At 33.0% G+C, this 26,932-nt stretch overlaps 1 protein-coding gene and 1 long non-coding RNA gene across 3 annotated transcripts; both read left to right on the plus strand.

The window, feature by feature from the left end:
• The first annotated feature begins 2,862 nt into the window (after positions 1-2,862).
• On the plus strand, positions 2,863-9,144 carry LOC120093020 (putative disease resistance protein At4g19050). Of its 2 annotated transcripts, none has more exons than XM_039051313.2 (3): positions 2,863-3,050; positions 4,047-7,412; positions 8,267-9,144. In XM_039051313.2, the coding sequence occupies exons 1-2, from the start codon at positions 2,981-2,983 to the stop codon at positions 7,361-7,363; spliced, it is 3,387 nt and encodes a 1,128-aa protein (XP_038907241.1). In that variant the 5' UTR covers positions 2,863-2,980; the 3' UTR covers positions 7,364-7,412; positions 8,267-9,144. The 2 variants fall into 2 exon arrangements, with proteins under 2 accessions (XP_038907241.1, XP_038907240.1); XM_039051312.2 differs by having other exon boundaries at positions 2,869-3,050; positions 4,035-7,412; positions 8,267-8,748.
• Positions 9,145-9,939: 795 nt separating this feature from the next.
• On the plus strand, positions 9,940-10,976 carry LOC150031809 (uncharacterized). The gene is made up of 2 exons (XR_016525616.1): positions 9,940-10,079; positions 10,504-10,976. It is a non-coding gene; the product is annotated as an uncharacterized LOC150031809 (long non-coding RNA).
• Positions 10,977-26,932: the final 15,956 nt, after the last annotated feature.

The raw sequence follows: 26,932 nt of genomic DNA on the forward strand, positions 1-26,932 counted from the left end.
CCAAAAGTTTCGATGCACATGGCTTCTTTAACTAAGAGAACAACCTTTTAGACTGCACGGGGAGGTAAAAAGTTATTTACTATTTTATCCCTTGACACAACCTATTAAATACAGTGAAAGGTACAAGTGAAATAACTCATTTGACAGTGACTTCATATTAGTATTATTACTTTCCTCCTAGGTGGGTGGCTCTTTTGTGTCAGCTTCTGGACTTCAAATAGTTTTTTTTTGGGTCAGTTTCAAAACGTTGAAACTCGAAGACATTGTTTTTTAAATCTGTTGAATTGGTTTTTCTTGTCAATTTTGAAATGTTTAATAGGTTATTTTTCAAATCTCGTTCAAATAATTTTTTTGATTAATTTTAAAATGTTGAAATTTGGAGAGGTTATTATTCAAATCTCGTTCAAATAGTTTTTCGATCAATTTTGAAAGGTTGAAATTTGGAGAGGTTATTTTTCAAATCTCATTCAAATAGTTTTTCTGATCAATTTTAAAATGTTGAAACTTGGAGAAGTTATTTGTCAAATCTCGTTCAAATAGTTTTTCTGATCAATTTTAAAACTTTGAAACTTGGAGAAGTTATTTGTCAAATCTCGTTCAAATAGTTTTTCTGATCAAGTTTGAAACGGATCAATTTTGAAACGTTGAAACTTGGAGAGATTGTTTTTCAAATCTCGTTCAAATAGTTTTTCTGATCAATTTTGAAACTTTGAAACTTGGAGAGATTGTTTTTCAAATCTCATTCAAATAGTTTTTCTGATCAATTTTGAAACGTTGAAACTTGTAGAGGTTATTTTTCAAATCTTGTTCAAATAGTTTTTCTGATCAATTTTGAAATGTTGAAACGTGAAGAGGTTATTTTTCAAATCTCGTTCAAATAGTTTTTCTGATCAATTTTGCAATGTTGAAATTTGGAAAGGTTATTTGTCAAATCTTGTTCAAATAGTTTTTCTGATCAATTTTGAAATGTTGAAACTTGAAGAGGTTATTTTTCAAATCTCGTTCAAATAGTTTTTCGGATCAATTTGAAATGTTCGAACTTGAAGAGGTTATTTTTCAAATCTCGTTCAAATAGTTTTTCTGATCAATTTTGAAATGTTGAAACTTGAAGAGGTTATTTTTCAAATCTCGTTCAAATAGTTTTTCTGGCCAATTTTGAAATGTTGAAATTTGAAGAGATTATTTTTGACAATTTTTCAAGTTAAAATCTCAATCTTTCTGTTATTTCTATAGTAAAAATAATGCTAACAATATGTTTGACTACTTTTTATAAGACTAAGGTATTAATGAAATGTATTTTTTTTTCCTTAAAGCTCATGGATACTAATTTTGAAATGAAGATTACAGTTTATAGGTATTTTTCTATAATTTAGGCATCATTTGGTAATTATTTAGTTTTTTTTTAATTTTTTGTGTGAAAATTAAATATATTTCATCCACATTTCCTACCATCTTTTTAAAATACAATGGTTGAATTCTGGCCCAAATTCCAAAAAACAAAAATAACTTTTTGAAAGAAATAAATTTGAAAATGAAAGTGGTGTCCATAAGCTTAATTTTTAAAAACAAAAATAAAAAATAAAATGATTATCAAACGAGATCTATTATAAAGTAGTCAAACACTAAAATAATTTACATTTTTTTTTTCAATTGAGAGTAGAAGGATTCGAACCACAAACTTCAAAATTGCCAACACACTTATGTGAATTGAGCTGTGCTCAGGTTCACAAAATAATTTACATTTAATGTATTTAAACATGAAAAAAATCAAATCTTATTATATCATTAAAATATAAAATCAACAACTAAAGGCTAAGTTTGGAATAAAAAAATCTACATGATTTTCAGCCTAAAACTGAAAATTTTCTTCAAATTCACCTCTGGTAAATATATAGTTGAAAAGTTATTTAGTAACTATACTTCTTACAATATTTCTTACAATTTATATTATTTGAAATGATGAAAATATTTCTTATTATGTTATTTTAGTGACTATACTTTCAGCTCATTTTTGCTTTAGAACTTTTGCAACATCCATTTTATTCCCTTCAACTTTTATGTCTAGTCTATTAAATCTTGTACTCTAAAACATAACTACTTTGGTCATTTTACTTATTTATTTATTTTTAATCTTCCTCTTCAATCACAATTTCAATTTACAATTATTCTTGAAATATGGCCATATAACTTTCTATTATAGAATGAGTAGAGTACAACTAGCACAAATTTTATAATATCGACATCGAGATCAAAGGTTCGATTTTCATACCATATAAATTGATATTTTAAAAGTAAATCGAATTTATATTTTCAACATTCTGCAAACATGAATTAAAGCGGTCATTTTTCTATAGTACATACATCAAAATGGACATTTCAAAAAATACATAGACTTTTATGGCCTATTTGGATTTACTAGGAAAAAAAATATTTTTCAAAAAGTCATTTTCATTTAAATACTTCTGATCAAGACTGCTTAATATAAAAATGTTTGCCAATACTTACTCAAACATTGTTTATATACCATTTTGTTTGATTGGTTATACTAAAAAAGTTTCTATTCGTGTCTAATTACTATAAAGGGTGATTAAAAAAATACTATGAACTAATAATTTAAAATAATGGTTATCAGATTTGGTTGTTTAGGGTGATCGGGGTGGCTATCAGAGTTAATTTGTCAGTGATGGTTGATTTCAAATTTTTGTAAGCTATTTCATAAACTTATCGTTTCGAAAACTATTTTGAATAGCAGTTAAGTATTTCACCTTGATTTATCTTCAAAATTAAACGCATGAAAAAAAAAAATAGTAGAAAAAAAAAAGTGAACCAAAATAGATACTTTGGATATATATTAAGCAAAATGAATCATGTTGTGAAAGAGAGTATGATTCGGATCACCTGTCAGTGGAAGGTAATACTTAATGCTAGCTAGCACTGGCCTGGATCGTCTTCGTCTATATTTCTTAATTCGAAGTCTCCAATGGCGAAAACCTCTCAAAGCTCCGTTGTTGAAGACAACTCAAATCTCAGCGTGAACACAATTTCCACCGGTAATTTGCTTTCTCTAGGCTTCTGCTATGTTCGTCATGGATATCTATCTTTAATTTTTCCTGCAAATTTTGATCTCCGTTTTCTTCTAATCATGATGCCTGCTTGTGTATATCGTATGCCCTTATTCATTTCAACTCAGAATTGACTATGAAACCAATTCCTCAAAACCCTAAAAGATTTTCTGTAGTTAACCCCTTTTCTCTGTTTGTTATAATTGTTACCCTAAAATGGATCTTAAGCCTAGGGATCTCTTATCAACTCTATAGTGACTGGAGAAGTGGGAGCTAGATAGATTATTTGTTTTTTGTTTGCTATAATCTTGAAACAAATACGGTCTAGTTTTGTAAGCTTTCGTTTTTTGTTTTTTTAAATTTAAGCTATCTGATCTCATTTTTTACATGGTATGCATTTTTTTTTTTTTGTTAAGTATGAGGGTTGAATTATTAGCTAAATTCTAAAAAGAAAAGAATTCTCAAAAACTATTTTTAAGTTTGGTTTGGTAACTATTTAGTTTTTTTATTTTATTTTTTGAAAATTAAGCCTATAAACACCTCGCCTACCTTTAAATTTATTTCTTTGTATCTAATTTTTATCAATGTTTTAAAAAACCAATCCAAGTTTTGAAAACTTAAAAAAAGGGTTTTTAAAAACTTGTTTTTGTCTTTGAAATTTGGCTTAGAATTCCACTCTTTTACTTAAGAATGATGAAAACTATTGAAGGAAATTGAGAGAAAGTAGATTTAATTTTCAAAAACCAAAAACTAAATTCCAAATGGTTACTAAACAGGGCCTTAGTTTTCAAAATTTGACTTGGTTTCTGAACACATTGATAAAAATTGGATAAGAAAGCAAGAAATTTTAAGGTGCAATGGGTGTTTATAGGCTTAATTTTTAAAAACTAAAAAACCAAAAACTAAATGGTTACCAAATGAGGTTTAAGAAACCATACGGTTTTCTCTTTTTCGTCATAATTTTAAAAACAGTGTTTGTTTCAGCGATGGACTCAGAGACAGGGCAACCAGCGGTGGCCGTGTCAACTCAACTGAGTCAGATGGTGGCAGATGATGTTAAAAGCAATCCAAAGTTTCAGAAAACAGCCGAAATCATTATACAAAATTGTGGTGACAATCCTACTCTAAATCTGGTCATTGCTGAAGCCTTGAATCATATTGCAAAGCACAATGAAGATGATTGGACAGTAGAAAGAGCTTTGGAAGAAATAGAAGGACTTTGCAAAAGCGAAACATCAAAGAGGAAAGAAATATCATTGGTGCGATTTGGGTTCGACATGTTGCCAAGAAGTGACTTGGCAATGATCAATTGTTGCTGGCATAGCAGACAATTTTTCCGCAACAATGGTGGAGTCCATTACAATTTGTTGATTACAAACTGGATATTAGAAGAATGCTTTGGTCTTGTTGATCATTTTGACAAGGCATACCACCAAGGACATGATGTTTTAATGAACCTCATAAACCGCGGCCTGCTTAAAATTGAAGAAAATAATGATAATGTTGTCGTTATGGAGGAATTGGTACGTGACGTTCCTGATAGTCGATTTAATGGATTCGTTTGGAAGCCTACTTTGGGATTGAGTGGGGTATATGAGGGTGAAATTTGGCTAGGTCTTGATAGTGTTGGGCCTGCTGATGGAATGATCAGAACGTGTGAAAAGGACTGGAAAGAAGTTTCAGTACTGCTGGTTGATGGAAATCATCTCTGCCAGGAGGTTGTCGAAACATATTTTACGACCCTAAAGGATCTCCAAGTTCTTGCCATTTTCAGTCCTAGGATCGAAGCATTGCCTGTTAGTTTAACCAAGTTGGGAAAGCTTTGTTTTCTTGTGCTTAAAGACTGTGATCTGCTGGAGAATATTGATGGCCTTGTGAATCTGAAGGCATTAACAGTTCTAGAGATATCAAATGCTAAAAACATCAAGGATATCCCAAAAAATCTATTTGAGAGTTTATCTAAGCTCCGAAGCCTCAACTTATCTTATACTGGAATTAAAAATCTTCCTTCTTCCCTGTCAAAGCTTCATGAACTGCGATCCATCAACCTTCGTGGGTGTTGCTACCTAAAATCGTTGCCAATGTTGAAAACACTGGTGAAGCTCCAGCTGCTTGATGTTTCTGGTGCTACTTCACTGGAACGTCTTGCAGATAAAAGTATAAATGCCCTTCAAGATCTTCAACTGCTCGACCTTTCTCAAACTCTGGTTCGTCATGTTCCTTTTCTTAAGGATCTCAAGCAGCTATTTCGTGTTTCATTTAGAGATTGCAAAGAACTGATTAGACTGCCGAACCTTCGAGGGTTGAGTGGGCTTCAAGTTCTTGATCTCTCTGGTGCTCTGATGCTAAAGGAAATTCAGGATGACACCTTTTCAGAAAATAATGACCTCAAAATTCTTGACCTTTCCAGAACTGCAGTCACTTGTTTACCTTCCAGCAACTGTAACCTTTCAAATCTTGAGCTCCTCAATATGTCCGAGACGTTAAATTTGGTTGAACTTGAAGATGACACCTTCAAAAATATGGCATGCCTTTGTCATCTCGACCTCTCAAAATCTCTGTTTAAGAAACTACCTTCCCTTACAGGGCTTGTTAATCTACGAGAACTTAAACTACAAGAATGCAGCAATCTGGTGGAGTTACCAAGTCTGGATGCCCTGAAGAAATTGGAAGTCCTTGATCTATCGGGTTGTGTTTCTTTTAAGGCATTTAAAAAGGACCAATCCTTTAGCCACATGACCAATCTCCAGTTCCTCGACCTATCAGAAACTATAATTGAAAAATTGCCTGACCTATCTGATCTTCATAACCTCTCTCAACTTCTACTAAGGAAATGCACCAAGCTGACAAAACTTCCACCTCCTGTCTCACTTAAACTTAAAGTACTTGATGCCTCTGGTGCGGAAAATTTGAGAGAATGGGAAGCCGAATTGCCCGAAGACTTGAATCAATTGGAAATCCTCGATCTATCGGAAACAAAACTAAGTTCTCCACGGTTGAACAATTATACCAACCTTAGGCACCTTTCTCTAAGAGGTGAATTGCAGACGGTGCTACAATTGGATAATCTCACAAACCTTGAGGTCTTGGATTTATCAAGCACACGTATCAGTTCTTCACAAATACAAACAATCACAAAACTTTCCAACCTTAGACAACTTCTGCTAACTGATTGTTCAGAAGTACAAGAGATTCCTACTCTAGAACCACTCGTGAAGTTGGAGGGTCTTCATTTGAAGGGAACAAAAATCAAGGAATTCTGTTGTCAGATGGCGAAGTTAACTCGACTAATGCATCTAGACCTGCCAAACTCTTCAGACACTCTTAGACTCAATTGGACAGGCATAAAATCACTTCCTGGAGAGCTAAACTGGGACCAATTTGGTATGCCTTCTGAACTTCAAAATAGTATAAACAGGCCCTCCATGATTGTGAGAGATATGAATTCTTTCAAAATTATGAAGGCAGTACCTGACATATGGAACTCATGCTTCAATAAATTTTTCATCTCTGTATGCCCTTTAAAAAAGGGAGAGGAGGATGAAGAAATCTATGTACATCAAGATGGGACTAGCTATCAAGATATCTACTTTCATGTCATGTCTTATCGTCATGAGTATTCCCCGTTTTTGGAAATCCGCAGATTTGAGAGCTTTCCCACTGGTCTTGAGGATGCTCTTATGAAAGTTGAATATGTTTCTTTTGTTGAAATTAGGCTTATTACAAGCTTATCTAAATTGGGAAATGCAAATAATTTAAAAGGCTGCTGGATTTGGAGTTGTACCAACCTGGAGTGTCTAATGCAGAAAGACAAAGATCAGGATAACCTCAATTTATTGGACAATCTAGAGATTCTATGGATATGCAACCTTCCTATCTTAAAGAGTGTGCATAGTACAGGCCTTCAATTCGAAAGCATCAGAAATCTCACACAACTGTATATAGATTCTTGCCCACAGCTTGTGACTCTGTTCAAGTCCTCTCATCTCTCGAAAAGCCTCGAGATTCTCCACGTTAAATTTTGCGATGGATTGAAGTCTATATGCGAATCCAAAGAAGAGTGTACCTTAGAGAAGTTGCACTCCTTGAATCTGTTAGAATTGCCTGAGTTGACAGACATTGGCCTTAAACTTCCATCATTGAGAACAGCTAATATTAGGAACTGTCCTAAACTTGGAGAAAGTTTTGAGGAAAAACTTGGGCTGGAAGAAGCAAGAGTTGAAAGGAACTTGATTCGTGAGCAATGGGATGGAAGTCGAATAAATCGAAATGGGGAAGCAACATCTCTCAGATCATTGTGATGATCAACTTCATCAAAGACACTGGAGGAACATTTTGCTGCCATGGCAGGTTAGCTCTGTGTTTATATGTTGCTATTTTAATTTTTCTTAGAACAATTCATGTTGTGCCTTTGGAGAACGTCTGATCTGGAAAAGTGGTAAAAAATAGTTAATTGTTTACAACCCTTAAAATGATATAACCTAAATTTATATTTTAATTTTGTTCTTGATTTTCAGGTTATTTTTCAATTTACATCCTTATTAAGTTTTAAATGTTTTAGTTTCATTTCATTCTTTATGTTTTAAAGTTTCAAGGAAGAAAGGAAAGATAACATATATTTGATGGATGAAACTGTTCAACCATAAAATTAAGTATATACCCACCCCCCACATATCATGGGCCAAAATGAGCATCTACTTGAGAAGATTGATTCATTAAAATACTTTTTGGTATCTAAACTATTAGAGAACTAACAATTTAGTCAATTTTATTTTTAAAATTGTATCAATTTAGTTCTTAGGCTTTAGTAAGTATTAATTTAGTCCCTATACTTCACCACATATAACAATTTATTTCCTCTGTGTACATTACAAAATGATTTGGGATTAACTACAAAGACTAAATCATTACGTAATAAAAGTTGACGTTTAATTTTGATGTGATTTATCGTGGTAGAGACTAAATTGTTACAAATTTAAAAGTATACAGACTAAATCGTTACAAATTAAATTTTAGAGACTAAATTATTACTTCAATGAAATTTAACCTTAGAGTATGGTACGACCATCTTGATAACTAAACATTTAGGGACCAAACATGTTATTACCATTTTGGTAACTAGTCACCCTATTGTACTAAAAAGAAAGAAGGAAAAAAAAAATCTAGCCACTATATTAAGTTTTTATATCATTGTTATTTTACAGGTGATGTTTTTGAATACGAATATTGAAGCAAAACTAACATGAGTTACTTGAATCATCATATGCGGTCTCTTTTCGAGTTGAAGGTTTGAATCGCTTACCCATCCAATGCTACAACAGTTAAAGATAGAAACTAGCACAACTTCAAATTGATCAGTTTTCTTTTCTTCTTTTCGAGGGGGGGGGGGGGGGGGGGGGACGAGTTGAAGACAATGTCTTGTAGAGAAGCAAAACATGGATGTGTATTCCTCAAGAAACTTTTTTCTTAGGGTATCATTATCGAAGACTTTTTATAATTCTGTTATAGGCTGTTGGGATTGATACCTTAAACGGTCTGAAGTAGATGGATAAGGCTGGATATCTTATCTTAGTGACACTACGAGTATGACCTATTTTGTAGTTGTTACAATTGTTGTAAAGTAGTACAAGTGATCTGATCCTAATCATTCATATGGAGATATGTGAGCGGAGGTATTCTATACAAAGAGTTTATATAAGACCGGACCAAGAAATGAATAGTCTCGCTATATAATATCATTGATAGAAGAGACTTACATTTCATCGGAATGACTATAGGTGATTTGACCTGAATCCTAAGTGAATTGTGAATGAGTCTATGAAGACGATTTTTTTATTTTTATGGGTGAGAGTGGCCAGTAATGTTGGGAACGCAGCTTCACTAGAAAGAATTCACTCATTTCTTACTGTTAAAGAAAGTGGAGAAATTGCTCCCTTAAGACTGATTTCGGGGCTTGAATAATGTGACGCCACACCCTGGGTTTGGTCATAATTGGATTATGACTTATTGTTCATTAGAGGGATCAATTATATTTAAGGAGTTACATTTAACTACAAAGGAAAAACGGTAATTTTGGTCTAGATGTACTTACGAGCAATTTGTGAAGAGTTAATGCATCGTTGATTCTTTATATCCAATGGACACATAAATATATCTGTAATGCGAAGAGTGCAGCTGTCAGTCTTTAGTGGAGTGATCGATAGTTAATGGAAGTTGATTAATTAATTAAATTTAATTAAAGAGTTTAATTAATTAATCAAGTACCATTAAAGGCTCAATCTATAGGTCTATAAGATTTCTTCGATAGTTTAACTATGATTAATGTAATCGAATTAATTTTGGATTATTGAATTGTTCAAATTAATTGAGGGAATTAATTATATATGATATAATTAATATAATATATTTGATACATTAAATATAATTTTTTATTTGAGAGCAAATAAATATTTGAATATGATTCGGATATTATTTATATGAATATGATTCATATAAATACTTAGATTAAATATAATATGAATTTGATTCATTTTAAATACTATAGGTTAAATGAGAGAATATTAAACTATAGGTTATATGTTAATATATATTGTATATAGTAAATTAGTTATTGTATATAAATATATATTAATTAAATTAAAAAATTATTTTTTAATTTTAAGTTTTGAATTAAGTGGTTAAGAAGGGAGTTATTTTAGAAACTCCTCCCCCTATTATTCTCTCATGGATCATGGAAGTAGGGTTAAGATATAGCGTCTTCTTCCTGTTCTTCAGAATATACACAAAACGACTCTCTCAAGGAAAAATCACTCTACAACTTCTCTCAATAATTCTCTTCCTACCAAAACTTAAAGGATGCCTACAAAACTCTCTTTACAATTCTCACCCTATAGAGAATAAGAGGTTTCCTTGTAGTAGTGTTTTTGGGACTAATGTATTTTGGCGTTTTCAAGATCGTGGGAGGTCTTTGCGTTTGTGACCAAGAGAGAAATTACGTGAAGATTATAGTCTTCAAGGGTAAGTAATTCCAAACCCCTAATTTTCTCATGTTTTTTTTAAAGCATGCTGTAATTTAGAATGCATATCTATTATTTTCGTGCTCTGAATTTATTGCTTCTGTAAAATGAAAAATTGGGATACAATCTACTTTCGCTTAGGTATTCTCGCGTCCTTCAATTGGTATCAAAACGGTCGTTTTGAGTCCAATTTCTATCATTTTTGAAATTAGAATTCAGATTTATGGTGGGTTTTTGTTTCTGGACTACATTTATGGTTGATGAATATGGGTTTGGTGAATTTTGGATTTTTTGGGGATTGGTTTGTGTAGAATTACGCTGCTTTTTTACATTTTGATATGTAAGGACCCCTTTTTTTAGGCATAAAATTGCTATTGAGTCTGTAAATTTATAGTCCGGATTGTTCGTGATGTTTTCTGGTGAAGATTTGGAGTTTTCGGGGCCAAAACGGGGTAGAACGAGGCAAAAATGCATTGTAAAGAAGGTGTTCTATACAGCGTCATACCCTAATATTGCGACGCTATGAAACTTCTTCCCATTCGCATCGCGTCGATGCGATGTGAATGGGAAGAAGTTCCATAGTGTCGCAACATTAGGGTATAACACTGCAGCGCTTTGAGATGGATGACACATGTGAGGAGTCCGATTCAGTGGGCAGTTCGCAATTCGAATGGCTCAATCTGGCAGTTTTTTGGTCCAGGCAGTTCAACAACAATTTTTCTACATTTATTTAATTATTATTTGTAATAATTAGGTATTTTGATTAATTAAATTAATATAATAGTTATATTAATTTAATTAATTGTCTAGGAGGTCAATCCAGATCCAAAATTTTGCTTTTAATTATACATTGGATGCATATATATATTTTTTATATATAATGTCATAATGTATGCCACATAGAGAAAAATCCTACCATAGGATATGCATTATTCATGCATCATGTTTATTATAAATGTTATAATATAGTTGCATTTTCATGCATACTCATGCATCATATAATATATCATGCATACTCATGCATCATATAATATAAGAGCTATAATATATGAATGCATACATTAATAACATTACCATGTATCATTTATATTATAAATGTTATAAAATATAGTTAGTATGTATGTATATGTATTATTTTTTTCATTACTTTAGTATATAATAGTTATGTATGGTATGTAATGAAAAATGGGATTGTATATTGCATGACACCACTTTAGGTAAATTATCATTGGTATATTTTTTCCAAAGTATGTCATAGATGAAATCTTAGATTTTAATTTGTTTCATTTTTCTTTATAATAGTTATAAGTTAAATGAAATTAGAAATTAAAATCTATAATAAAGAGTGCATGCTAACCTATGTTAAAATTATTTTTTAAAAAGCTTAAAACATGATTCACATTAGACCTATGATCACAATAATTCTAATAAGATTAAAAATAGGTTTAGTTTTTAATCAGTTTAATAGACTTAAATTGGTTTGTAATAAAAAATTAAATTTGTAACAAATGTATTTATAAAGATTAAATTTGTTTAAGGACAATTCTGTCTAGACTAGAGTATTTAAGCTGACGAAAACGAAACATCCCTACTTGGAATTGACCTGGAAGGTGAATTAGATAGATTGGTTATACACATGCAATAATTGATCAACGTTTGTTAAAGCGTTTAATGAACAATAATCATTGTTGTTTATGTAAGTGTTAACAATTAACATGTAAAAACAATTTGGATCTTAAGCATTCTAATTCTATTAATTTTAGTAATTATGCATGCAAGGTCATAAAAGTAGAAATTTAAGATTTTGAGCATAATCCTTGTAGAACATTAAATTGAAGAAAAATCTCTAAGAATTCTGAAAACGAACACAATGTGGACTAATGTAGATATCTTTCCTATTATTCTCCAACTTTAGAATGGGTTGTGGGACTCAAATTGAGTGAGAATTAAAAGAGAATTTGGATTTGGAGAGTAATATGATGCGAAGAGAAGAGATAACAATTATCTCTTTAATTTCCAAGTTCCATGAAACCTTCCAATTTTGAATTCTTCTCTTATTCAAAGAAGAATAACATGTATAATTAGATCACAAAGTGACACTTAATTTTGCACTCATTAGAAGAAGGGATTAGGTGTTTTAAAAGTGAGAAATTTGGGATTTCTCCGCTAAAACAAAAAGTTCATTTTAAATGTTGAATTTCACAAATCCAAAAATAAAATGAATTTCAATAAATTCAAAATTTATTTTTATATAAAACTAATTTAAATAATTAATTTTAAACAAATAATTAAATTGATTTAATATCAAATATTAAATTAATAAAACACACATTCCGAACATGAATCCCTATTCATTTATGTAATATTTAAATTAAATTTAATTATTTACAACTCTCCAATTTGTTTAAATCGGTAATTAAACACTTTAATTATATCATATATAATTAATATCTTATTCCCTATGTTCAAATTCTCTCAATACACTATTCCAAGGTTTACTCTGATATGAGCTAGCAGGGTGATCTAATGGACTTACAGATCATGAGCTCCAATGATTCGAGATTAACCAGCTAATCTTATTAACCCAATTAACCAACAATAACATTCGTTAATTATCGGGACACTCCACTAAAGCCTAGTAGCGACACTCTTCTCACTGTAGATATATTTTTGTTCACTTGATTTAAAAATGATTAGTAAGTCGATCCTTCACAGGTTTTTCGTAATTACAGTTGGATCAAAATTATCATTTTACCCCTATAATTACATCTTGCTCCTTAAGTCCCACTGATCCTCTAATGAACAATTGGTTTGTAGTTCAACTAACAAACCGAGTCCCTTTCAAGCCTTAAAGAGAACGAGAACCCTTGTTCAAGACCTAGAGTCAGCACTTAAGAGAACAACCTATTTACTAACCCTAGAAACAGGTAGTATTGGATTTTGTCTTGCAGGACTATGTCCCCAGCTATCTACCTGGTCTTACCCCTAAAATGGGAGGCTTATTGAGTCGGCGATGTTGAGCCACTCTCACCCATGTAGATTAGAGGATAATCCTGAATAAACAGGAGTTTATAGTTAGCTTAAGATTATTTCATGGTTAACAGTAAACGGCATGTCTTGACATGAAATAGTCAGTCTTTATAGTAAACAACATTTACCCGGTCTTACCTATAAAATCAAATTACCTATGTCATCAAATTGAAATAGTCAGTCTTAATAGTAAACGACATTATAAAGTAAAAGTGACTATTTCATGGTTTGGTCTTATGCAATCTCATTACATAGGATACCTCCATTCGGCATGTCTTGGCATGAACGATTCAGGATCACATTGTTTGTAACACTTTACAACTATTGTAACAATTACAAAGTGGGTCGCTTCTATAGTGTCCCAAAGATAAGGTACCCAACCTTATCCATATACTATAGACCGTGTTGGCTACTACTCGAACTTGATCCACTTTTATGTCTCCACATAAAGTCCAAGGATTCATGTTATAGCCATGGGTTCTTAGTTTATTGGATTTAGGTTTAAAAGGTGCAATTCATACATTCAATAACAACTTTACTGAATAAGTCTCAATAGCATCTTTATTGTAAATAGAATATGTTTAATGTTTACAAACCAAGAGTTTCAGGACATACAACTCAACAGTTTAGCTGTCCAAAGTAAATGTTACATTGGGCAAAGTTAACAATCACTTGGTAAAAATAATTAGCCATATTTTTCTAAGTTAATTAACCCTAGGTAAAATACTAAGTGGGAGGAAAATGGGGTACTTCATTTTTCCTATCATGTTTCTTCCTACAAGTTCCCATTGTGAGACCTATGCTCGGCCTTAAGGCACCTTTGCTTGTGTCCCCTTACGAGTGGTGTTTGTATAGGTCAATAACAAAGTGAATGGAGAGAGTGTTTATGGTAAGTGGGAGTGGGATGTGTGTCAACACATCCCATAGTCTCTCTCATTAGTTTGTAGTAAACTTTTGGCCTCAAGACATATTTTCTTCTATCCCCCTAGCATGAGTTTTTACTCAAACTCCAAAAATGGATAGGATTGCTTTAGTTTTTGCCCCAATCGATTTTTCCCTATGGTTGGCTTATTGAAGCGGAACTCTAGAACCTAAAATAAGGGGTTACACTTACAAGAAAATGTTAAGCTAGTTAAAAATTTCTAGACTAATCAATGGTGACTAATAATTATAGGAACAAGAGTTGTTGTGGTGTAATTGTTGGTTGAGATAGTCTCAATTCAAAGAAAGGGTAACTGATCACCCTACAAAGGTTTTTACCCTGCCCAACTGAAGCATCATTGCAAAATAGATATCACACAGGGTACAATAGAATATTTTGATAAATTTATTGGTTATTTAACTAGGTAATGCATGTATAATTAATATAAACAAATTGTATGTTCCAGCAATATTTATATGACAAGTGCTACATTAAATATGTTTGTCGCTAATAAGCTTAATGACAATAACTACGCTACGTGAAAAAATACTATCAATACAGTACTTATCATCATTGACTTGTGATTCATCCTTATTGAGGATTGTCCTCAAGTCCCACTTGTCAATGCCATCCGAAACGTTCAGGAGGCAAGCGAGTGATGGTCAGGGCGAATGAAAAGACCCGAGCATACATCTTGGCAAGCTTATCTGAAGTCTTGGCCAAGAAGCATAAACGCATGCCCACTACCGTGAGATAATGGAGTCCCTAGGCGGAATGTTTGGACAACCATCCACTCAGCTCAGATACGATGCAGTCAAGTACATCTTTAATGTCTGTATGCTAGAAGGGACCTCTGTTCGAGAACATGTTCTAAACATGGTGGTCCACTTTAATCTGGTGGAGATGAATCGGTCAGTCATTGATAAAGCCAGCCAGATTAGCTTCATCCTAGAAACTTTACCTGAAAGTTTCCTGCAGTTCCATAGTAATGCTGATATGAATAGAATTGACTACAACCTGACCACTCTGCCCAATGCACTACAGGCTTATTAATTCTTGATGAAAGTCAAGGAACAAAAGGGTGAAGTAAATGTTGTCTCGTCCTCAAAGAAGTTCTACAGAGGTTTGACCTCTGGAACTAAGTTTGTACCTTCTTCTTCTGGTACCAAAAAATGGAAGAAGAAGAATGGAGGTCAGGGGAAAGCTAACCCATCAGCTGCTGCCTAAAAGGGCAAAAAAGCCAACGTTGCAAAGGGAATTTATTTCCATTGCAACCAAGAGAGACAATGGAAGAGGAACTGTCCCAAATACTTGGTAGAAAAGAAGAAGGCCAAACAAGGTAAATATGATTTACTCGTGTTGGAAACATGTTTAGTGGAGAATGATGATTCAACCTGGATATTTGATTCAGGCACCACTATCACGTTTTTCTTGATTTCAAAGAATTGATTCCTGGTGGCAGCTGAAAATTGGTGAGATGACGATGCGTGTTGGAACTGGGCATGTTGTCTTAGTGAAGGCAATGAGAGGACTTCGACTCTATCTACAGAAATCATATATTTTATTAGATAATGTATATGTTGTTCCTAGTTTGAAAAGGAACTTGATTTCTGTAAAATGCTTATTCGAATAAAATTACTCTTTAAATTTCAATGTAAATAAAATGTTTATTTTCAAGAATGGTGTATATGTTTGTTCTGCATTTCTTGATAATAACCTTTATGTGCTAAGATTGTTAGCAACAAAAACCCTTATAAATACTGAACTGTTTAAAACTACGATAACTCGAAATATAAGACAGAAATTTTCTTCTAAAGAAAATGCCCCACTTTGGCATCTAAGGTTAGGTCACATAAATCTCAATAGGATTGAGAGATTGGTCAAGAATGGACTTCTAAGTGAATTAGAAGAAAATGATTTACTTGTATGTGAGTCATGCCTTGAAGGAAAAATGACTAAGAGACTTTTTACTGGAAAAGTTGATAGAGTCAAAGAGCCCTTAGAACTTGTACATTCATGATAGATAAAACTAACATGTAACGGAAGAAATCAGAATCAATAAATACTCTAATTAAATTTAGTTTGAGTTTTAAAGCATGCAATGAAACTGTCATAAATATAGGATTTCACCTTTGAAGTAACTCTTCAAATCCTTGCTCCTCAGCACGAAGTCAACCTCTAAATGTTCAGTAGACCACCAAGAGGAGTTTCTCTACTATCCTCTAACTTAGATTAAGAGGTGGATGTTGGGGTTGATGCCCTAAATCTCATAAGGTCCTATAGTTTGTAAACCTTGTATGAACAAACTTGTATGTGATTAATAATATTTGATATTTTATTCACTCTGTCTAGAAGTATATGATATTTTAGTTGCTTTGACCACAAACCAATAAACGAACATCCAAGATTGTCATTGTAACTTAAATATGTATGTGGAGACACACAGGTGGATCATGTTTAAGTGAACCTAAATGGTCTGTAGTATATGGATAAGGCTGGGTACCTTATCTTGGTGACACTACAAGTATGACCCACTTTGTAGATGTTACAAATGTTGTAAAGTGCTACAAATGAGCTAATCCTAATCATTCATGTATTAGACATGCGAATGGGGATATTCTATACAAAGAATTTTGTATAAGACTGGACCACAAAATGCTTAGTCTCATTATATAATGCCGTTCATAATAGAAACTTTCATTTCACTAGGATGACCATAGGTAACATAAACTTAATCCTGAGTGAGTTACAAACTCCTGCCTATGAGGGCGGTCCTTTGATTGTATAGGTGAGAGTGACCAGATCGCCGACTCAACAAGCCTACAATTTTGGGGTTTCGTTTGATTAGGGAGCTGGGAACTCAGCTACACAAGATGAAATTCACTCATTCCCCGAAGCAGGGGTAAGTAGATAAATTTCTCCCTTAAGGGCTGATTTCGGGTCTTGAACAATGTGGTGCCATACCCTCTCTTGGCCTGAGAGGGGTTTAGTCATAGTGAGACTATGATGTAATGTTCATTAGTGGAATTAGTGGTACTTAAGAAGTTAGAGATAACTACAGGGGCAATACGATAATTTAGCCCAACTGTACTTACGAGCAATTTGGGAAGGGACATCGTATTATTGATTGGTTATATCCAATGGACACAGAAATATATCTGTAATGCGAAGAGTACAACTGTCGGTATTTAGTGGAGTGCTCGATAGTTAACGAATGGTGGATAATGTAATTAAAGGGTTTAATTAATTATTCACGTACCATTGGAGCTTCAACAGGTCTATAAGGTCCTTTTGGTAGCTCAAAAGAATTTAGTTGAGAATCAGTTTTTGGGTTAATTTGAATTGTTCAAATTAATAAGAGAGAATTTAATTATATATGATACAATTAAATTGATTCAATTATATATGATATAATTGGCGTAATGTATTTGATACATTATAGTTTAATTGGAGGAAATAAATCTATGAATGAGATTCATAGTTGTTAAATTTAATATAAATATGATTTATATTAAATGCCATAAAATAGAGATAAAGAACTATAGTTTATATTGTATATGATGCAATATTAAAACTATAGGTTATAAATATAATATGATAAGTTGGTTATCATATTTATTTATATTATTTATTTGAATAATAATCTTATTCTCTCTCCAACCACTTTAGTGGGTGGTTAGTTGGTTTTTTATGAAAAAAGGAATAAAAAGAAATTAGTTCTATTTTTTTCCTTTAATGCAATCAATCTACACGAAATTAAAAGAGTTTATACGATAGACACTCTTGACTACACGATTGGATAATCTGGCTATACGATAGTGCTCTTTCTCAATTGTCTTCCTCCTCCAAACTCTCAAAATCCCTCCTAACCAAATAGTCAAAGTCCACCACTCCTAGGTTTTCACCCTGAGAATATTGAGCATACCAAGTGGTAGTGTCTTCATACTTTTGGTTCCATTTTGTTACTATTCGAGGAGTTCGTGATAGTTTGAGGGATTTACACAAAGAAGTATTCTTCAAAGGTATAATCTCTGAACTCTTTTTCTAGTTTAAAAGCATGTTGTAATTTTTTATTAAAATGCATATTTCGTTAGTTTACTGTAAATATATGTTTTCAATCTAAATGAAATTTGGACGATTCCGCTCAAAGATCTCTTGTAAAACGAAGTTGTTAAGGGATGAGAAGGGTTATTAAAAAGAAGAGTAGAATTTCAGAAAAATCAAAATCGACTGCCATGCCCACGAATTTCTTAGTTATTCAACCATGAAAAACATGCAAATTCTTCAGCTTCAACTCATTGACACCTCAAAAAGCTAAACTTGGGCTAGGTGTTTGGCTTGGAGGAATCCACTCCATCTGAAGATGCAAAATTAGAAAACTCCACTCAATAGTGGAATTTTCCAAATTTTGCTTTTTAATTTATTTTCAATTTTTTTAAATTTTAATCTAAATTTCATTAAGACTAAAATTAAAAATAAAATAAAATCTGAATTTGATTTTTAGAATGGAAAAATAATTAATTTAGATAACTAATTAAATAATTTTAATTAATAAATAAATAATAGTTTAATATCAAATATTAAATTAATCAAACATCTAATTTATACATGAATTCTATTCATGCAATTCAATATTTAAATCAATATTTAAATATTTCAATCTCTCCAATTTTGTTTAATTTCTACAAAATTAAACGTTTTAATTGTATCAAATACAATTCATTAAAACCCTAGTTGAATTTGCATACTTCAAATTCAAAACCCTAATTTCGAATTTGAAAATTTCAAATTGGTTCAATTCACTAATCCAAGATATAATTTTCGAGCTAGTAAAGGGACCTTATAGACCTACAGATAATGAACTCCAACGATTTGAGATTAATTGGCTAAACTCTTTAGACCAAAATAATCAATATTCGTTAACTATCTAACTATCGAGACACACCACTATAGGTCGATAGTTGTACTCTCCTCACTGTAGATATATTTTTGTCCACTTTAACCATAATCGGTATGTCGATCCTTCACAAGTCATTCGTATTTACAACTAGGTCAAAATTACTGCCTCTAAATACATCTTGCTCCTTAAGCTCATACTGATCCTCTTATTGAACAATTGATTTACAGTCTAACTTATAAACCATGACCCTCTCGATCATAAGAGGGCGAGGCCCCATTGTTCAAGACCAGGAATCAACGCTTTAGAGAACGACCTATCTGCTAATCCTAAGTCGGGTAAGAGTGAATTCCATCTTGCAAAGCAGAGTGAATTCCATCTTGCAAAGCTATGTCCCAAGCTATCTATCCAGTCTTATCCCCAAAGTGGGAGGCTTATTGAGCAGTGCTTTTGGACTACTCTCATCTATGCAGATAAAAGGATAATCTCGAATAAACAGGAGCTCATAGTTAGCTTAGGATTAAGATCGAATTACCCTAGGTCATGGAATTTGAAATAGTCAGTTTTAGCACTAAACGATTGTTATAAAGAACAGTGACTATTTCGAGGTTCGATCTTATGCAAACTCATTGCATAGGATGCCCCCACTCACATGTCTCCATATGAATGATTTTTGGATCACATCATTTGTATTAATATACAAAATGGGTCGCATCCAATAGTATCACCAGGATGAGGTATCCAATTTCTCCCTGATGAGATGGTACTTTCGTTCTTTGTATTTTCCACGTTTGTGACTTCTTGGTTCCTTGGAATTGGTAACTGCACCGCTATTGTTGCAATACAGGGTAATGGGTAGATGCATATTTGGAACCACTTCCAAATCTGATAGGAACTTGTGCATCCACACTGCTTCTTTGGCTACTTCACATGCAACTACATATTCTGCTTCCATCATGGAGTCAACTATACAATTCTGTTTGATGCTTCTCCACACTGTAGCTCCTTCTTTAAGAGTGAAATCTGATTCTAAAGTAGATTTCATAGAATCTACATCAATCTGAAAATCAGAATTAGTGTATCCTATAAGGATCAAATCTTTAGAACCATACACAAGCATGTAGTCATTCGTTCTTCAAAGATACTTGAGGATGTTCTTGACAACAATCTAATGACTGTGTCCAGGGTTAGATTGGAACCTGCTGATGATTCCTACTGCAAAGCATATGCCAGGACGTGTACATAACATAACGTGCATCAGACTCCCAACTACTGAAGCATATGGAATTCTTTTTATTTCCTCAACTTCTTAAGGCATCTTAGGGCACTGTTACTTTGACAAATGAATGTCATGTCTAAAAGGTAACATACTCTTTTTGGAATCTTGCATATTATACCTTGACAACATTTTGTCAATATAAGATGCTTGAGATAGGGCTAGCATTCGGTTCTGGCAATTTTGAACTATTTGGATCCCAAGAATGTATTATGTATATCCTAAATCTTTCATTTAGAATTGTGATGCTAACCATCTCTTTATGTTAACAAGGAAACTTGCCTCATTCTCAATGAACAAGATATCATCAACATAAAGGACTAGGAAAGCTACAATTTTGTTGACTATTTTCTTGTATACACAAGGTTCGTCAACATTTTGTTCAAAGCCATACGACTTGATTACAGTGTCAAATCTTATATTCTAGTATCTACAAGCTTGTTTTAACCCATAAATAGATCTTTTAAGCTTACAAACTTTTTGTTCTTGACCCTGTTCAATGAACTCTTCTGGTCGAGACATGTAAATACTTTCATCAAGATAGTCATTCAAGAAGGTTGTATTGACATCCATTTATCATATTTCATAGTCATAATATATGGTAATGGATAAAAGTATTCTTATTGATTTAATCATGGTAACAGGAGAGAAGATTTCTACATAGTCCACCTTATCTCTTTGGGTAAAACCTTTTGCCACAAATCTGGTTTTATAAGTTTGCACCTTGCCAGTTTGGTCTCGCTTTCTCTTGTAGATCCATTTACAACCTATAGTTTTAACACCATGAGGTTGATCTACAAGTTCCCAGACAGAATTGAAGTACATTGACTCAATTTCCACGTCCATGGCTTTTATCCATTGTTCCCTATCAACATCATCCATTGCCTGTTTAAAGATCAATGGATCATCTAGGCCATCATCAGGTATGATGTCTTGAGTTTTTGCTAAACCCATGTAGCATTCAAGCTGATGAACAACCCTCCCACTACGTTGAGGCATTCTCAACTCTTGAGAAGGCTTTGATGGGACAGTTGAAGGAAATCGAACTCGAGATTTCCATGAGTAGCAGAAATAAGATCATTCCAAATTACAATCATAAAAACATTACAAATTACAGTCATATACAAAACATGCGGTTATGATATTAATATAAAAGTTACAGCATGAACAACAAATGAACAAGGAAGAATTTTACGAATATTTGTTGTCTCGTTACCACGCTCCTTGCTCATGAACGCTCGAACACAGCAACCTCGAATGCTCGATCTACACGATCACAACACTGCACAAACACTTCGCACTCGTCCCCAGCGATCACCTTGATCACGAAATCCTCAGCAACACGAGTGGCCTCCATAGAACCTCAACGGTGTCGAGTTGAGTATGACACCACTAAGAAGGCTACCTTGGTATTTTTGGTGTGAGAATCCAGAGGGTGGGCTCTGTTCAAACTTGGAATGAGGCAGATGAAGGAGGAAACAGCAATCGTGTACACGACTAGGCAAGTGGGAGATAGCAGAGACTTATCGTATAGGTCGATGCCCAATCGTTTAGCTAAAGCTATGCGATTGTATAGCAAAAGCTATGCGATCATTTAGCTCAGTGTCTGTTGCCTACAAACACTACACGATCGTTTACTTTGGGCAAGTGATCGTTTAACAAAAGCTATGTCATCGTTTGGTAAATATTGTACGATCGTCTAGCTCGCCACTGCACGATCGTTTAGCTTGCCCAAGCTATCGTCTAGTAAATCTATATTTACTTGACAACTCCGTGAGATTCTTTTTGTGAGATAAATCTCAAAAAACTTTTTTGTGTAAAAGTAACTAAAATTAGGAAAACCATTTTTCTTTTAACTCACAGTTATCATGAAAATCCAATAACCACCCACTCAATTGGTTATTAAAGAAAAAGAATTAATTATCCAATAATTAATATTATATAAATATAAATGATAACCAACTTATCATATTATATTTCTAACCTATAGTTTTAATATTTCATCTCATGAAACATATAAACCAAAATTCTTTTTCTATTCCATGGTACTTAATGTAAATCTCATTTACATCGATCCTCCACTAGATGTATCTTATACATCATACTGATTATATCATATATAATCAAAATACCTCTTGTCAATTTGAACATTTCAAATCAATACCAAGAACTGATCCTCAACTGAATCCATTGAACTACCAAGGGGACCTTATGGACTTATAGCTCGAAGCTCCAACTGTAGTGAATAACTGACTAAACTCTGTAGTCATGGGATCCACCATCCGTTAACTCCAAGCACTCCACTAAAGACCGACAGCTGAACTCTCCTTACCATAGATATATTATGTGTCCATCTTAACCAATCAGCAGTGCGACAACCCTTAACAAATTGCTCGTAAGTACAGCTGGGCCAATAACCGTTATCCCTCTATCGTTACATTTGTCACATTAAGTACCACTGATCCCTTTAATGAACATAAGTCATAGTCCTACTATGACTGAGTCTTCTCTTCCAAAGAGAAGTTGTGGCCACTATGTTCAAGTTCCGGAATCAGCCCTTAAGGGAGCAATCTCTCTACTTATCTCTGCTTCGGGAAAGGAGTGAATTCCATCTTGTGGATTGAGTTCCCAGCTCCCAGATCAGACAAGTTCTCAAAAAAGTAAGTATGTTGAGTTGACAATCTGGCCACTTTCACTCATACTAATCAAAGGACCACCCTCAAAGGTAAGAGTTCCCAAAACATTCAAGATTGAGGTTGTGTCACCTATGGTCGTGTAGGTGAGATGTAAGTCTCTAGTATCAACGACATTATATACAGAGTCTAATAATCTCGTGGTCCAGGTCTTATACAAACTCTTTGTATAGGACACCCCTACTCGCACGTCTCCACATGAATGGTAAGGATCTACCATCTGTAGTAGTTTATAACACTTGCAAACCTCTACAAAGCAGTTCGTATCCGTAGTGTTACTAGGATCAAGTATCCCACCTTAATTCTTATACTACAGGCCTATTTAGGTTATCACTTAAGGCATGATCCACTTGTATATCACATATACATGCTTAAGTTCACATAAGATAACCAAGAAGCTTTGTTTATTAGATATGAGTAAATGTCAGAATTAAATAATACTTAGTTTATTCATTAAACAATGTGTATCTTTACAAAACAATGAGACTCTGGGAGAATTAGAACAACAATCCCAAAAATCTTCTACTTGTCCTAATGACTCGGGAGACTAATGTACAATACAATATAAAAATGTACAATATACAATAAACTAGGGCATACCCCAGTATCATCTCCCACTTGCCCTAGACAAGATGTCGCATGTCCCATAGACCCAGACTCTCCAATTGACCCTCGAACACTTTAGCTGTGAGGGTCTTTGTAAAGTGATCAGCAACGTTGTGCTCCGATGTGATCTTCGTGACTATCACATCACTGAGATGCACAATCTCCCTGATTAGGTGATATTTCCATTCTATGTGCTTACCCCGACGATGACTCCGAGGTTCCTTCGAATTTTCCACAGCCCCGTTGTTATCACAATAAGACTAAACATTTCAGGATCTGGTCTTATATAAACACCTTTGTGTAGAATATCCCCGCTCACATGTCTCAACATGAATGATCAGGATCAGATAATTTATAGCACTTCATAACAACTGTAACATCTATAAAGCGGGTTATGCTCATATTGTCACCAGGATAAGGTATCCAGCCTTATCCCTCTATTACAGACCATTTAGGTTATCACTTAAACATGACCCACCCATATGTCTCTACATACATGTTTAAGCTACAAGATAATTTTGGATGTTAGTTTATTGGTTTGTGGTTAATGCAACTAATTTTGAAATACAACATCACATATTTTATTACATAAAGAAAATGTTTGTACAATACAATTGCAAATTATAGGACCCTGCGATATTTAGGACATTAAACCCAACATAAAATACATAAAATAACCTAGGATCTTTGTCTATTGGATTGAGTGTGTACACATAAATAAAAGTTTTTTTTTTTAATAATAACGATCTGATTTTAATAATTACAATTTGTTTATACAAAGTTTACAAACTACAAGAATACAATAGAGATTTAGGACAACCAATCCCAATAATCTCCCACTTGTCCTAAAGCTTAAGGAGTCAAATTTACAATATAAATAAAGTACAAAATACAATAAACTAAGGCATACACTATACCCCAGTAACATAGGTCCATAAGGTCCTCTTGGTAGCTCAACTAGGATTAATGAGAATTGAATAAATTTTGATTAATTTGAATTGTTAAAATTAATAAAGGGAATTAATTATATAAGTATAATTAATATAATGTATTGATACAATATAATATATTCTTTTTTATTTGAGAGGAAATAAATATCTAAATATGATTAGAATATTATTTATATTAATATGATTCATATAAATACTATAGGTTCAATTTAATATGAATTTGATTCATATTAGATACTATAGGTTAAATGAGAGAATATTAAACTACAGGTTATATATATATTTATATACATATAGTTTGATATATGTTATATATAGTAAATTAGTTATTATATATCAAAATATATATATATATATATATATATAATTATTTTTTTAATTTTAAATTTTGAATTAAGTGGTTAAGGAGGGAGTTATTTTGATTACTCCCTCCCCCTAATTCTCTCATGGATCGTGGAAGTGGGGTTAAGATGAGTGTCTTCTTCTTGTTTTTTAAAATATATACAGAACGAATCTCTCTAATTTCTTTTTTCTTTTTTTTTTTTTTTTGTAAAGCATGTTGTAATTTGGAATGTCTATCAATTGTATCCGTCCTCTGAATTTAATGCTTTTGTAAAATTAAAAATTGGGACACAATCCACTTCTGCTTGGGTGTTAATGCGTCCTTCATAGACAACGTTTTACTTACTTGGAAACTCTTTCTTTAATGAGTTTTTACGGGCTTGTTTTTTTGTCTTTTTTCTTTTGTATGCCCTTATATCCCCCCCCCCCCCCCCCGAAAGAAAATAATTGTTTCTATGAAAAAGAAAAGAAAATAAAACACTTTTCTTTTTAGTATTGTAAAACTCTTAGGTTTGAAAGAACTAAAATTATTTATGCCATTCACTAAAGAAATATATATATACAAGTGTACAAGAATGACCAAAGAAGAAAAACGTAGAAAAAGCCATAAAAGAAAAATATAAAAAATATATTTACAATAATAAAATGTTCCTAATATTAGAACTATAATACTCCCCCTCAAGTTGGAGCATATATGTTAATCTTGTCCAACTTGTTACATAGATAATCTATACGTGTTTCATTGTATGCTTTTCGTGAAGATATCTCTTAATTATTCTATAGATAGAAAACCTTTTTGAATTTTCTCACGTACAAAATGACAATCAACTTCAATATGTTTAGTTCTCTCATGAAACACTAGATTAGACACAATATGCAGTGTTGCTTGATTATCACACTATAATTTAGTCAATGTGGTGATTTCAAACCCCAACTCAACTAGAAGTTGATATATCCAAATCAATTCACATACAGACTGTGTCATTATTCTATATTCTGATTATGCACTTGAAAGTGACACCACAATTTGCTTCTTACTCTTCCAACAAATAAAATTACCACAAACTAAAACACAATATCCTGAAGTTGATCTTCTGTTTTCTTTAGATCTTGCCCAATCGGCATATGAGAAAAATTCAATCTTAGTATGGTCATAATCCTTATAATAAACCATGCCTAGGAGTAAATTTTAGATAAAACATAATCTGTTCCAATGCAGCCCAATGATCAACGGTAGGACATGACATATACTAGATCACAATACTCACTCAATAGGCTATGTTGGGTGAGTCACTGTAAGGTAATTAAGTTTTCCCACTAACCTCCTATATCTTTCTGGATTTTTTAGCAGTTCTCCATCTTTTGTGAGTTGTAAGTTAGCCATCATTGGGGTACTACATGGCATAGCCCCTAGCTTCCCTATTTCAGTCAATAAGTCAAGTACATATTTTCTCTGTGATAATTGTATTCCTTTCTTGCTTCTTATTACCTCAATCCCTAAGCAGTATTTCAACATGTCCAAATATTTTGTATGGAATTAACCATGGAGAAAGATCTTTAGGGACTGGATACCTAAAACATCATCACCAGTAATCACAATACCATCAACATATATGACTATCAAGATGACACCACTCTCAGGTCTCTTAAAAAATACCAAATAATCAGACGTGCTCTTTCGCATTCTAAAGCTTTTAATCACCTGACTAAATTTGTCAAACCAAACCTGTGAACTTTGTTTTAATCCATTTAAAGATTTACGAAGGCGACACACCTTTCCATTCTCCCTCTGAGTAGAAAAGTCTGCAACAGGGCATGGAACTGAAGGAGGTTGTTGTCGATTATAGACCTTAGTGATGGGTGGATGAATAGAGTTAGACACATGTAGAGCTTAATCGGGAAGAGGATCAGAAGGGGAAATAACAATATAGACAAGAAAATCATCCACTAACTTCTATGCTCCCCCTGACTCTTATTTGAAGAGAAAGAATGTGAGAAAAATAATGGGGAATGTTCAAAGAATGTGACATCAGGATAACTATTTAGACTAAGACAATAACACCAGTATCCCTTCTGAACATGGAAATAACCAAGAAAAATACATTTTAAGGACTTTGGATCCAACTTCGTATGTTGAA

Source organism: Benincasa hispida, chromosome 12 (genome assembly GCF_027475165.1).
Source record: "Benincasa hispida cultivar pf3 chromosome 12, pf3_genome.v1.1, whole genome shotgun sequence".
Lineage (NCBI taxonomy): Eukaryota > Viridiplantae > Streptophyta > Magnoliopsida > Cucurbitales > Cucurbitaceae > Benincasa > Benincasa hispida.

Excerpts from the sequence above, each read along its gene's own strand:
- LOC120093020 (XM_039051312.2), top strand. The coding sequence starts at position 2,981 with ATGGCGAAAACCTCTCAAAGCTCCGTTGTTGAAGACAACTCAAATCTC. Across the intron at positions 3,051-4,034 it reads CGTGAACACAATTTCCACCG|TGTTTGTTTCAGCGATGGAC; the intron begins GTAATTTGCTTT and ends TTTTAAAAACAG.